General features: G+C 37.4%; 1 protein-coding gene across 33 annotated transcripts in view; it reads right to left on the bottom strand.

The window, feature by feature from the left end:
- The window catches only part of PARD3 (par-3 family cell polarity regulator), a 434,005-nt gene that overhangs the window by 238,913 nt on the left and 180,210 nt on the right, over window positions 1–14,882 (bottom strand). For 25 of the 33 annotated variants that reach the window (XM_040680350.2, XM_040680546.2, XM_040680478.2 and 22 more), the window contains exon 5: window positions 10,873–11,004. The exons of the other annotated variants lie outside the window; for them this stretch is intronic. In XM_040680350.2, coding sequence (XP_040536284.1) covers window positions 10,873–11,004 — 132 coding nt within the window. The remainder of the gene's footprint in view (window positions 1–10,872; window positions 11,005–14,882) is intronic. 33 annotated transcript variants of the gene reach the window in all.

The raw sequence follows: 14,882 nt of genomic DNA, 5'->3' as shown, positions 1-14,882 counted from the left end.
CTAGTGAGTACAAAATACTGCTGGGCTTACTTTCTGAACTCTGTGCTTTGTTGTTATAATTATTGCCTAGGAAATCAAGATAAATAAAAATGGCATGATGGAATACTCAGTGTAAGTTTCAATAATTCATATAGAGATGCTCAGATATGACTGCTTTCTTTTGGGGCATTTAATTTAGTCTGTTCTCTGGATAAATGACTTGAAATTATAAGCAATCGTGAATTCCTGCACATTAGGAAAGTAAAGATTTTTGAAGAAAAATGAGGATGTCCACGAGGAAGAGGAAATTAAGCTTTGATATAAAGAGACTGAACATTGGCTCCCTGCCATCTGAAGAAATATTGGTAGGACCAGAGGGGTTTTGTTTATACTCAATACCTCACCCCATAGGTGTTTATTCCACAGTTTGTAAAAATATTTGCAATAAACAGCCAGAAGATATATTTATTTTTTTTCTTTTTGGAAATAGTTGCATGTATATGTTTGCTGGCCTCAGTATTAATTTTTAAACTGTGAAAACAAATAATGCCTTAAGTGGCAAATGTTCTAAAATAATGCAAATAGCAAACTGATTTTGCTCAGATTTATAAATAGATTTCTCCAGGCTGGGGAAAAAAAAAAAAAAAAAAAGCATTAAAAATTAAATCCAAATGAAGTTAAAGTAATCATATGCAGCTGGCATGAAAGTGAATGATACCTTAATATGGAATTCCTAAAACATAACATAGAAGAGATCAAAACTTAAAAGGAGTATTTATTTCTAAAATAAAATCTTTACAGCAGTCTATTAAAGGAAATCTTCAGTTCATTAATACTTGTAGTGCCGCTTGCTTCACATGTTTCCAATCGATTACTTCCTCGTGGAAGCATTAGTTCTGCTGTATTTATTTTAATTCTGTATACCCTGAGTATGGAACATCTCTCTACTGGAGTCACAAAGCAGTTTTCTTTCTCTGGTATAGGGACTGAGTGTAAACGCTCACCAGTGCCATAAGGCAGCTGACAGTTGCTGGTACTTACGAAAACATTTTTATTGAACAAATCAGATCCGACGAAAAGAGTAGAATAAAAGAAAATTGTTGCTTTTGTTTTGCATGTGAGACACACAAAATTAAATAACTTTTTAAGACATCCTTCCCAAACTACTTTCTTTTCTCTCTGCTCATGCCCTCCCCTACCCTTGGATACTACCAAGATTGGCTGTGTCAGATGCAGTTCCAAGTAGTTTCAAGATAAACTTAGGATGGGCTTATTTTCAAATCAGTCAATGAATGAATTGGCAAGGCTTGTCCATTATCTTCTTTTATCTTCTCGTTACACTGATGAAATAAATTAAAATCCCACAGTATAGCCCATCAACCAGGTTGTATTACGTAATTCCATTCACTGAGTTGCTGCACTCACTAAATCTTGCTGTGTCATTTCATGAAGAATCATGACATATCTCAAAAGTACCCTATAAATTACATTAACCACTTAATACAGCCAAAGAGGACTACATTCTATAATGAAATGCTCATACTTAGGCAATAAAATCAAGATTAAATTTGAAACCCAAAATAAAATAAAAACCCAGACACATTACTCCATATAATTCAATTATTAACTCTAAGTTATACAGTTCCATTCCCTTTTACAGCAAAGTGCAACCATGTCATTAAAATGACTTGTCCACACAAGCTTTTTAAAAAGAAAATGACTGTTATTTACATCAACAGAAAATGAATTAATTATCACTTCCACAATTATCGGGTCAAACTTGGCCTTCTTCTGTAAGCATCTTCCTATCATTAATAATTCATAAAAGGAAAAAATCACCCTGCCATAACTGAATAAATTAGATAAAGATAAGTTTCCCATTCAGATAAAACTTGTCATCTTCCCTTGCTAAAAATAAGCAGTCTTGCTTTATTTCTGTTCTGTTTGGAATTAACTGACCTGCATGACTCTGCAGGGATTCACCCGAATCTCCTCTAAAACCTACAGTGAGACGCAAAAAGCTCTAAGCTCCTCTTCTTCTCTGGGTGGTACCTCATTGCACCGTTTTGCAGAGAACGGTAGAGCTTCCACTACAAATTTTAAATATAAATATTTCCTGAAAATAAGTAACATTAGCCATTTAGAAGATGACAATGTACCAGGAAGAAAATTAGACTATTAAAAAATGATAAAAAATGGCACTTATTTTTCCATTTCAAGTCAAGCAAATTCTAAAATGAAAATCAAATTAACTGAAAATTAAGTTAATTCAAGGCTTTAACTAAGGCCAGGCTGACTCCTAATGCAGAGTTATAACAGTTCAGCTTGGCAGCAAAATCAAGGAAATTCTCAGTCTTCAGTTTCCTTATGATTTGTAAGGAACAGAGGGAAAAAAAACCTGTATTTGAGATAACTTCCCAATTTCAGATGGTCTTTCTGATAGGACATGAAAAAGGACAATGTCAAGATACCCGAAAACAAAACAGAAAAGGGGTTTGAGGAGCTGAGGTTTTGAGATGGTCTCACTTCTTTCCTAGGAAGAAAGGAAGAATCAGTCTGATAGAAATCTACACTGCAAACTGTAAAGCAGGAAAGCAGGACGAAGAAAAATAAACAAGAAAATGAGAATACAAAATGGAAGCATTTTCTTTCCATTAAAAATATCAATATAATGTACTACCAGTACCATCTTCTGAAATGAAAATGCAGAATTTCATCTTAAGCAGCAATGGTACTTATAATCATTTACATATTTACACTTTGGTTAAAAGGCTGGAATGCAGACTGAGCAGAATGTTAATTTTAAATTAAGAAGACCAAGGGCAAGGGAGAATCCTCTATAGGCACAATTAACAGAATTGGTTTAATACACTTAAAAGTTTTAACCTTGCGGTCTTTGAAGCAAACAGTGGAACTGCATCTATTTCAGGTTTGTACAGAAGGGCTGCACAGCCCCGAAAAGTTTTATAGCACTGTAAACTAATGAAATAAATTATCTTAATTTGGTGAGATCTATTTTCATTAACTGTATTGCCCTCTGAGGGAATGAGGACAAATTTTAATTTTCCTAATGCATCCCTCTCTTGTGTTCCTTTGGCACAGCAGGAGCTCTGTGCCCAACGCTGTGGCACTGCTGGCACCTCCAGCAGCTCCTTGTGCTGCCCACCACAGCCCTTGAGGACAGCAACAAGCTTGTCGTGAACACAGTGAGACTTTTGCTATTATAAACCTCTAGCTGGGATACAACAACATGTATGCCCGCACTAAAAAGAAAACATACTAGAAGATAAAGCTCCTCCACAATGTAATAAAAGAATGGGAAAACAAGTTTTTAAAAGCAGAGGAGGAAGACCTCAAACATTACTAGGATGAAACGCTCTTCTGTGCACAGTGGGACATTTTCAGATGTCCTTAACTGACCTGCTATCATAGGCAGACAGAAGTCAAGAGGGCCAGAGGTGGTACTGTGCTGCAAAGCATTTTGGAAAAGATAGGAAAAATAACAGCAATAATTTATTTAAATCTCCTTACAGAATCTGCATGTCATTGAAAAGTATGACATACCATCCATGGCACCAAAGCTTGGTTACCATTAATTACTATAACAACATGATTACTTAAATACTTTGGTCCAAAAGGGCAGGAAAACAGCAGTTTATGGTCAACAGCTACCCTAAAAAGGCCAATGCACTTCAGAAGGGCTCTGCAGAACAGAGGTCATGTTTAGACTTCAGCCCAGTCCATCTACACTCCTATGTGTATGTCCATGACTATGAGATTGACCACTACTGAAATACACCTGAATGTGCTGCATGATTTTTCCACTAATCATTAAAATCCACTAGTTGTTATTGTTGTTGTTCCATCTGCTTTGTTTTGTAAAATCAACTCTTTTATATATATGTATATATATAATTGCAAAGTACTGTTGTCTCTCCACATACACAACTATATTCTGCCACTGCATTAATATCTACACAGCAGCACATAACCAAGCACAGGCTGTAGCCCCAAAACTGTCTCGCCTATTTAATACACAGTATGAAATGACAGATTATTTTTGAAGGAGAACAGGATAGATGCCAGCATGAAATACTGTTTATAAAAGCAGCACTACTACAGCTGTCCCCAAGCAATAAAGCTGTTTATTCCAACATCCTATCTCATATAAACTGAAATGCTCAGCACTGAAAAATAACTTCAAGGCTGTTCATAACTCCAAGACAAATAAGAAAAAGAAACTCTTCTCCAAAATATACAATTAAGATCATGTCCATAAATGTCCATTTTGCATAAAAATGTACAGACTTCTAAATTCCATGTTAATATTTTCTTAAGACCAGTACACATTGTAGTTTGAAATCTGAAATTTTAACTCTGTACATTCTGATGTGTTATTATGAACACGGGCCTTTCTCTTTAATGTTTCTTTTTCTGTAGTTACATACACATTTAGAGACCATTAATATGTGCATTAGTATACTCATGTCTAAGCTACATGCAGAATACAGAGATTCTTCTGAATCCAGAACACATGACAACATATTCCAGCAGGAAAACAGTTAGATGGCTTTTAGATAGTGAAATAAAGTTTGGATTTAGAAATCTGGAACTGAAGCTATGGAAGTAGCTCATTGGGGTCCACTCTGGAAGTTCGTTGGCCATCCTCATGCACACTTCAACTTGAGGCAGATCTATACTTTGCTACTGAACAGTAGGGGGTTGGGGGTATTTCTGCAGGTTCTCAAAATGTAAACAGCTAAATATAGGTTTCTCTTTTTAGAGTTTACTTTCCACAGTAGTTTTTTCTAATGTAATAATGATGATTATTATAATGATAATGATGATTATATTAATAATAATAGGAATAGGAATAGGAAGAGAACATTGAAAAACTCAACAGAATAAAGAAAATTGTTGTGGTCACACAAGGATTAGCAGTACCTAACATCATTATATTCTTCTGGGAAGGCAAATGCATCATAAAGCATCCCAAAGGACTGATTAGTCAAAACAGTTATGTTATAATGTTTATATTATGTTATGTTATATTAATTACATCATATCATGTTATAATGTATTTTAGAATATAACCTTCATACATACATATAATTACACCTGTGTTTAAACACGGCTCCAAGGAGGCAAGGTGTTCTTTGGCAGCCAGAGGGGCATTTCATTGGTCCAGCGGAAGATGTAGCTGCTGCCCTAGCTAACATGTAAGCACTCCTCTTTTGCTTACAGTGTAGGAGCCAAGCAAGCACTTTCAGCTTATATTTCAGCTGGGGCTTTTAGCTCCTGAGCTGAAGTCCTCAACATCGTGCAAATGTATGAAAATAAATGGGGCGGCGGGGAGGGGGGGTACCTATTTACCTACAGTAGCAGCAGCTAACAGAAAATAATTTTGAGCCAAATCAAGTTTTCCACCTCCTTCATGATACAAAAGAAGAAAGAAACAATTGCTGTAACACCTGAGAAGTTAATTGCCCTATCAGGTGGAAGCCAGAGCCACCACATGGCCAAGAACCCACCTGAGGTAGTAAAAATGCTGAATTTGCACATGAATGTGTGACTGTGGAGACTAAACTCCTGCAGGGGCACCTTGAGGCCTGATCACCTCTGACTAACATACACTGTATGTGAATCCTCTATCACTTCTGGCCACTAATTCTACCCGCCGATAGTTACAGCTATGGCCTAGTATTTAATTCAGTGTCACATGCCAAGTACCGCCTTTCTTGTCCATGACCTACAGCTCTGCTGCAGAGATGCAACAAACCACCTGAGAAAGACAGGCTCTGCTCACCGCCTCCTGGCTGGACCTGGTCACTCAGTGAAGATTTCCACTGTCCCCCCCCCCCCCAAAAAAAAAGAGACAGGCCCCTGTATTAGGCCTGGAGCTTTGAACACATCTATCTATCTATGACAAAAGTGTGTTCTCTTGAATATGACAAGCTTTACAACCATGCTGCTGTTTTACACTTTATCTGTTGTTATTGTTCTGTATTCATTAAGGTTATCACAAGAGAAGAATTAAAAAATTATGTACTCGATAGCGAGGAAAGCAAGGAGACTCTATCTTGGCACTGCACAGAATAACAGACAAGAGGGTAAGACTAAAATCTGACTAATCCTTTTACCAAGTCTTAAATTAGCAGAAATCCTAATGATGATATTTTTCCTGAAGTTTCTATCAGTACATGTGAACTGTTTGAGGCAAAGAACAGCCTGCAGCCCCACAAGCCTCTGCATCTTCTGTTCATTAAGCACAGAAATTGCAGACCTTCATGTTGTATAGTTACAGAAATAGTGGAGAAAAAAAAAATAAAAACACACCTGTCAGACAAGGACAAACACAAAAGAGGCACATGAGTGAAAATAAAGACGATTCTATGCATTAGCTATAACTCCATATAACATTCAGAGCTAAAAAAAAAAAAAAAAATAGGCTACATTTCTACCTTCCACCTTCTATCCTTGTATTAAAACACAAAATAGAAGTAGGGCTTCTGTTAAATGAAAAATTTGACAACATGGTTAAGATGCAGCATAAGAATCCAAAGAAAATTAATGATTCACATTCACCAATCTATCTCTAAAGCTCTGATTTTCTGTTTTCAACAGATAGTTCTGAAATGCACTAATTTACACCATCTGAATGTTTTTAGAGAGTCAATTCAATCACATTAAAAGTAAGCCTTATTTTGCTGAAAATAACAGCTGAAGGCAGATACTCTGTAGCTGGAGATATAAAACCGTATACTATTTGAATATCCGATCTCTGATTGTTGAAAAAGGAACCTGAGAAACTGTGTACGATCACTGGATGGATGTCACAAACAACTTACTGAGAGTGTTCTGCACAGCAAATTTCTGCTCAAGAGGATAGCAGTAGTAAACACTTCTCTTCCCATTTCAGGATACAATTTAGTTGCTTTCATCTCTGCCTTTGGTTGCTACTTGGAAGCTACGGGGATTTTAGGCATCAGACCTGTTCTTCAGTAATGAGCATGAAATTTCACTTCATTTCCTGCCTTGCTCTCATTCACTGGCAAGTACACATATATACAGATATACATCAAATACAAATATGTATATATTTACGCACAAGTTTAATTGAACCAATCTCTTTATATTTGGAAATCTGATCAACTGCTTCCAAATGAAGCAGGGTAGCTGTAGAATTTCCCTTTCCTGCTGTTCTTGCCCCTTTTCTCAGTGCTGAGAACAGCAGGGTGCTCTTAATCCTTCTGCAAAATAGGCTTCTGCAGTAGAGCACGGAATATACTATTTCAGTTCAAGTTTTCTTGGTTGCTAAGTTTCAGTATTTGACTAATGAAACTAAAATGGCCACCCAAGAAAAGTGTTCTGTATACTTAAACTTCAGAAATTGGTGAAAAGTTTAACTCTTTCTTATGTTCCTTTTTCATGTCTCTCTATTATAAAGCAGCATGATTCCAGATTTGATCAGGCCTTGATCAAGTCTTCAGGTGAGCTCAAGAAAAAATAGATTTCACAAATAAAAGTGATATTACCATGTAGATGAATACATTTGGAAGGAAATAAGATATCTCAAGTCATTCCTCAAAGTGTGGTTGTTTTGTGGAGGGGAAGGCAAAGAACAAAACCAACTTTTTCTTTTCCTAAAAGATTTGAGAATCAAATTAAAGCTCACAAATGTTGTCACTAGTACTTAACGATCTACAAAACAGAATGAGTGAAGTTACTGAGTGAAGCAGTAAAAAAAGAAAATACAGGGCTTACCTTTCTAAAGTCATTTTGAAGCGGTCCCTGGATATTTGATTTTATGGTAGTAAGGTGATTCTTGGGTACAAACAATTTCACATAACTGACTTCATGGTCATGAGAAATGTCAAAGCTTTCTGGGAATTACACTGATCAATTTGCCCTGTGGACAGGTGGAGAACTCTGGAACTAAACTGGGAACAAACCTCAGGCAGAAGTAGCTAACCAGCATATACAAACAGAACGTCTTAAAGGATGCAGGAGGCAGAATTAATCTTTTCCACTTCTTTGATGTATCACTCCAATTTAGCAGAGCCCCAGTAAAGCACAATGGGTAGGAGCAAAAGCAATTACTTCAAGGAATTTTAACAGGCTCTGAGCATTCCTCCATTTAAGGCACTAAAACTTACACAAATCTACAGAAGTATTTCTCTAACAACTACTAGAATATTTCTAATTCTGTGCTTTGATTAGTCCCTGCTACAGCAGCCTATAATGATTTCCTAGAAAGGAGGTGTCTTGCAGTTCCATCTGCAGAACAGGCTGTGATGTTGCAAGATTACCGTTTGCTCTATGGTTCTGCTTATTGGAAATGAGGCATTGCCCACATAAAAATAACTTCAGCACATCACACCCTCCCTCCTCAAAGTGCAATTCCAGTAAATGTTCATGTATGGTAGAATCTGACAATGATCATCCTGAAGTTGTTCTTTTTTCCCCTTATTTTTAAAAAGAGGAGGTGAGGAAATTTGAGAGGAGCAATTCAACCCAAGCCTGGAAAGCCTGCCCTAACAACAAGCCTCTGGAGCCTGCAAGACAAATGCAGCGCTTGCTATCTAGTCTGCAGAGCCACAGAGGGAGGTTGGACAAGGACTGTCACCACCCTTGGAATCTGTTGGTCCTGCACAACTGGTTTCTTGGCACAGAACAACACCTCTGGCCAGACATGGTGTCTGCTACTTTTTATGCACGTGCTGGTGCAGAGCACGCCGGCCGCCACTACAGCTGCACCGTACACAAAGGAATAGGGCTGGAAGTCACTAAATGAACTGACTTTGCCAGGTCAGCGAACTACACTGCAACCTCCTTGTTTGAGTCTCTCCTTTCTGCATCTGCTCTCAGATTATCCATTTCCACTGACAGTATTTCTACAGTGTTGAATACAGAGCTTCAGGAAAGAAAAGCAAAGAGGATAAAGCAAATGATGTTGCAAGAAAAGCGCTTTGCACAACCTAAATACAGAAAGTTTATAAATTGAAGAACACTTTTCAATGAGTAATATGCTTTGAAGCCAGGGTCAGTAAGATAGGACTGGCCTTTTGTCTCCAGCACAATTACCTCATCTATTTGTAGTTTCCACCACAGGCACTGGATGCACACACAAGTTGTTATTTGTCTTTTTAAAAGAACAAGAACGTGATTGTGTTCTGAAATTTCTGGTTCAGTTATTAACAGGCTATCCAGATTCAATTTCAATTAAACAAAAAAGCAAACAAAAGTGAAAGGCCTAACCAGCTGGGGGGGTGTTGGGGGAAAACCACAAAGGACACTGACAAAGATACCGGAGTTCAAACCCCAGAATGAAAGTGAATTTCTCTCTGCATTTCCCCCACTCTCCACTGGGCCTTTCCCTCTCTTTCTGCAGAGCTGTGCATCATCCCATCCTCATCTCCTGTTCATACCCTGTTAAACAGCTTTCAGTCTAATTAATTATCCAGCTGGCAAGAAATGGCAAAGGTATAGGCAAATTTGAAAGAACACATCGAAAAAATGGATCCTCTCTCTTTCAAAAAGCAACAAAAGAAAGCCAAAAACTTGCTCAAATGAAATACAAAACTTGCAAATTCAGACTTCAACCAGTTAGCCAGCAAAACACACACACTTTTAGACTACTATTTACCTAACTTGTGAATAAATTGAACTAGGTAAGCCATTCAGAGACCAAAATCAGCAGAAAACGTAATACTTCTTTGAACTGGATTCCCATGTATTAAAATATTCATGTATCCAACATTCTACAGGAAGATCACTATTAAGATTCCTAATCCAACCTCTTTTGCTGAGACAACAGCTTTACTAACTGCCACAGCAAAAATCTAATGACGCTTGAAGCGTGCCTCAAAAACATCAAACAGCACCAGCAGGGAGGAGGCACCTCCAGCTCAGGGAACCGACCCTCCCCTTCCAGCACAGAGGCAGCAGCTCACCCGCACTAATTGTGTGCACTCTGAGGGGAAAACAGCAATGAAATTGCCACCATGGGTCCTGCCACTGAATGTGCAGGGGAAGAAATACCAGGACCAAGGGCAGAGTTCCTTCTCTATAAAGCAAATTCTGTTTTCACATCCTACTGCTATAAAATACAAACCTTATACATTTATGCTCAATGCAAAATCTCAACGTTGTATACGGAAGAAACATAAGGAAATATCCCTTATATGCACTGTTCCTTATATGGACTTGCTGTTATACCTCCAGTCTCCATAATAAAGATGCATTTCCATTGTACATTTCAGGACATTTCTTGAAAAATTTGAGACAAATACATGATGTGACTGTTAATGTAATATTAAGTTCAGTCCTTTAACTTTCTAGGACTATCAGCTTATTAATAAAGAAACATCGAGTTGAAATTACTTAATGTTTCAAAAAAGACCAAAATCATGAGAGGTATAAATGTACACTAAATAAATAAGACAGCAATTTCTTCTAATTTATAATCAGTCTATGTTGCAAGAATATGAACAACAAAATGTTTAAAAGTACAATGTCAAAATTGATTCATATTTGGCTTCTTTGTAGTAATATTATTAACTTTCATCTGCAAAATATTTATCAAAATTATACTCCATAAATAAATTAACTCCATTGGTGTTGGTTGTGAAGAACAGCAGCACTCCACATACTACATAAATGGGTGTATGACTCAAAAATGAAATAATTTGCAGATGTCTATTTTCAGTCTTAATGCCGTATTTTGGAAGCAGACACAATCCCCTACAAATTTAGTCAGTGTATTTCTAGTGCTTGAATCTCACTTAGAGAGCCAATATCACATAAGAATATAGCTTTTTTTTTTTTTTGTAATATTTTGCAGTAGCATAAAGATTAGATTGATAAAGTAATATATATATACATATATATTACCTGTTCTTGCCTCTCCAGCCACTTGTCCACCATGGGATGACTGGCACTTAACGATGAACGAGCATTGTCTCTCTGAAACTGGTTAGACCAGCTACTAGTATCTCGTGGTAGGCTTCTGTAGTTTTCATCTTTCTATTTTAAAAGAAACAAAAAAGTGTCTTATAAAAAAACAACCAGTCCTTGCACATTATCAATGCAGCTGGTTATTAAAATCATACAAAGAGAACAAGGACAAAGGAGAAAGCAGGTCTGACTGGTCTCAAGGACCAGAACATACAACTTGACTGCTTGGTGTATGCATAAATACATTCCATGTGAAGAGCTCCCCTTCCTTAGCACAAGTCCAAACAGCCTTCAGTGGGTTTGTTGCTCCCATCTGTGCTTCACTACTGGCCTTTTCCAACTTCAATCCTCTAGTGCACAGACTTCCGAAGTACATACTCCATCAGGCCTTCAGAATACCCAGCTCCTTAAAAAAGCAAACACACCATACAACCTTCCCCCTAGAAACATCTAAGTCCAATGCAGAATTTCCCCAAGTCAGTCAGCTTTACAGTTAAAGGTGTCTCCTTGCTCCAGGTATGCTCCTTTCCACTGGAATAGTGTGACAGAGTTCAAAATTGGAATTTCTCATCCTACATCATAAGGAAATATTATAACTGGTGATATACCTCTTTCCCTTTCTCAATATTAAGTGTTTATGTGTAACACATTAAGTAAAGAAATAACACTTGGAACTTGTTATCAAGATTGCTTTTCTCATTTTAGAAGGTTTTTTCCCTGTGTCTGTTTGCTTGATTTGCTGAGAGTAAACAAATACAGCCAGATTTGTAAAACTGCAGCAGACAGAGATTGCGCCAATGGAAATACACATATCACATTGAGACAGATTTTTTAAGTCTTTTCAATGGGCGAGTTACAGTTTGAATTTTCTTTCCCACACGTACATATTCCTCAGCCTCTAATGATACTTAGTCCTTACACAGTCTGACCACTAAAAGCCAATAAAAGCACAAGAGGTAGATCCTTAATGTTAGGAGTTACCCTTAGCCCAAAGTCAATGGAAAAATCAATCATTCATACAAGTTAATTCCCTCCAATTAAAATCATATATGGAACTGAAATTCTCCCTAGCCTTGAAGAAGCAGATTGAAAAAGCAGTAAATATACTATAAGGATAAACAGAGTATTTTTTTCCAGTCCATATTTGTCTGTATATCTTAATTCCAAATCAGACAATTCAGAAGGAGTATCTGTTTCTTACACATTCGTGAGCAAGTAAATTAGGGTTATAGTGCCACATATTTAACAGTATTATTGCCTTGAGGAATCTTGAAAATCTCTCTTAAAAAAAAGAAGTAACAAAAGAAAATACCCCCCAAAAAAAACCAAATCAAAAAAAAAAAAAAAAAAAAGCCCTAAAAACATCAGTGTACATTGGTAGTTAAATACTTTTTTCATACTTTATTTATTCCCTTTTCAAATCAATACTTCATTCCATCATCGTAAGTAATTCCTTCCCCATTTAGGATATCAATATTTATTTTGCCTAGCACAGTATTGGTCCAATACTCCAAAGCGCAGACTGTAGCATCAATTCCCCTACAGTTACCTCTTACCATTTGATTTCTTATAAAGGTATGACATATTTTGCTAGGAAACTGAGCTCTCGGTATAACTGTGATAAATAGAATTTTCCAGAGCTTGCTTGGTGAGAGCAGGTTTTTTCCATACTTATCCAACTTAAGCTTTCTTAATTGATGACAAGTTCTTTTTTTGAAAGACATTTTGTAGTAGAAAAGAAATAATCAAATTCAAGATATTAAAGCTTGAATTCAACCAGCACAAGGTATTGAAAAAATACATCTGCACAAGTAACCAGCTGAACAAATCCCCATCATAAATGAGCTTAACCTCCCACAAATGAGTAAAAATTTCATATCTTTCAACTATTAAAATTTTCCACTTTTCCAGTGTGATTAAGCACACAGCAAACTTAGCCTCTTGCTTAGGAGAGGGAGGGTGGAAGGCAGCTGATGCTTTGTACAACTGTCCCTCTGCAGAGCCATAAAGGACAGGAAGCAGCATGCAGAAATTGATTTTTTCCTAATGCTGCTCTTATTCCATTCTCCTCCAGAGACAGAGGTGGCACAGTTCCTATAAGCCGGAACGACAATTTCTCTTGCTCAAAGGTCTGAAAAGGTATAACAACAAAATCAAGATCTGGACAAAGAAACAAAGGACCGTTTCATGCACAAAAACACTCCCTTCAGTTGGTGCATGAGTTACTGTTATCTGACGGTAACATGTTATCAGACAGATCATCACCCCATCTGAATGAACAGACATTTCTGCCTCCTACGTAATGAGATGTTTTCTGTATCTTTGTATTTTATAGACAATTCCATTTTTCTATTGATTCATGTTTACAATTCTCGATACAAACATTTAAAGCAGACTTCTTTTCTCTGTGCTACATAAAGATCTCCTTCCATGCAGCATCCACCGGCCACGTACAGCAGAAATTTGTGCAAAAGTGAGAGAGAAGGAAAAAAAGATAAAAACTCATCCAGGGATGTGTTCAGGGAAGTGTCCTTCAGTCATTCAAATGCTAAGTGGCTCTGATCTGAGTTATGCAGGACAGCAGTACTGCTTACAGTTTACTCTGGGACCTCCTGCTGTGGAATGTCTTACATGCCGCAGCACACAGTGCAGATGAAATTATTTATGCTAAGAGTGAATTAAATTGGGCCTCTGTTTGGTGAAGAAGACACTGTCAGAAATTCTGCAAGGAGTTCATGCCTAGCAATATCTGTATTGGCCAGAAGAATATATCCCTCCCATTTACCGAAATATTTTTGCTGTAGTCCACTTTCATAGAAGATTGCCTTCCTTCTGCTGAGAGGCACACCAGTTCTTTTGACACAGGAGGCATCCAAAGTTACTCATCAACTTTTTGGATGGCAGAAACAAAAGCTGGAATGGGGCAGAGATGCAGTCCCTGTGAGTTGTGCTTTGCAGCTCAGCTCAAAATATCACTACTATCAGCATGTAGCAAAAAACTTCTTCAGGGCTGGAATCATACACAGTTCTGCTGGTGTTAACTGAACAGCAAAACATTAGAAAAACAGCCTGCCATAGGTAACTACCAGACTCCTTTCTTTGTTGCTGAACCAGCTGCAAAGCTGTTTGCCATCTAAGGCAAACAAAGAAACATACATGTTGTAAAATATGCCAATGAATAAGCCGGACCATTTTTCTTCCATTCAGCATGATTTGGCATTAGCATGCCTGCTCCAAACATCCAACTGGAAAGGTGTGTGCTGCTTTTAACTTCAATACCATTAAGAGAAGATTTTAGTGCAGAAGCCATCAGGGTCACACAGGGAATTCTCATTTCTTCTGGAGCTGCAGCTGGAAGCCCTCCTGAGACTGGTACTGACATGCATCATCAGTTACAATTAAATGCAGTAATTTTAGAAAAAGGTTCTTTCTCAAACATCTTTGGGGACCGTGGGCAATGGCAAGTTTATGATATTTGAAATGAAAATTGATCAATATAACTCTAAAACTGTCAAATCACCATATTGCCACTGTACTTAATAGTAGCATTTTGCAGTATTTTTAATGAGAATACAGAATCCAGCTCCTTAAGATTTAGTTCAGTTTACTGTCCCTGCAGGGCTTTGCTGGAGGCTTGGGTGAAAGGGACAGAAGTGAAGTGCTTTTGCTGTGCTTTTAATTTCAGATGATTTGCAATATATAACAAGCTTCTCATCAAAGACTTTGTAGCTTGTAGATAAAATGATGCATTAGTATGATCCGTGTACTTTAATTACTGGCTGTCAGTGCATAAACTCATTAGTGATTGTAACCTGCACTTGTACCGCTAAAGACTCCCAGCATGACTAACGCAACCAGAATGTCCTTCACACCGCATGGTAACACATCCATGCCCACTACCTCATTTACCACCATACCAATTTCCAAATAGTGAAAGAGTAGGGTAT

Source organism: Gallus gallus, chromosome 2, assembly GCF_016699485.2.
Source record: "Gallus gallus isolate bGalGal1 chromosome 2, bGalGal1.mat.broiler.GRCg7b, whole genome shotgun sequence".
Taxonomy (NCBI): Eukaryota; Metazoa; Chordata; class Aves; order Galliformes; family Phasianidae; genus Gallus; species Gallus gallus.
The sequence above is the reverse complement of the archived record's forward strand: the minus strand, read 5'-3'. Positions and strand labels throughout refer to the sequence as shown.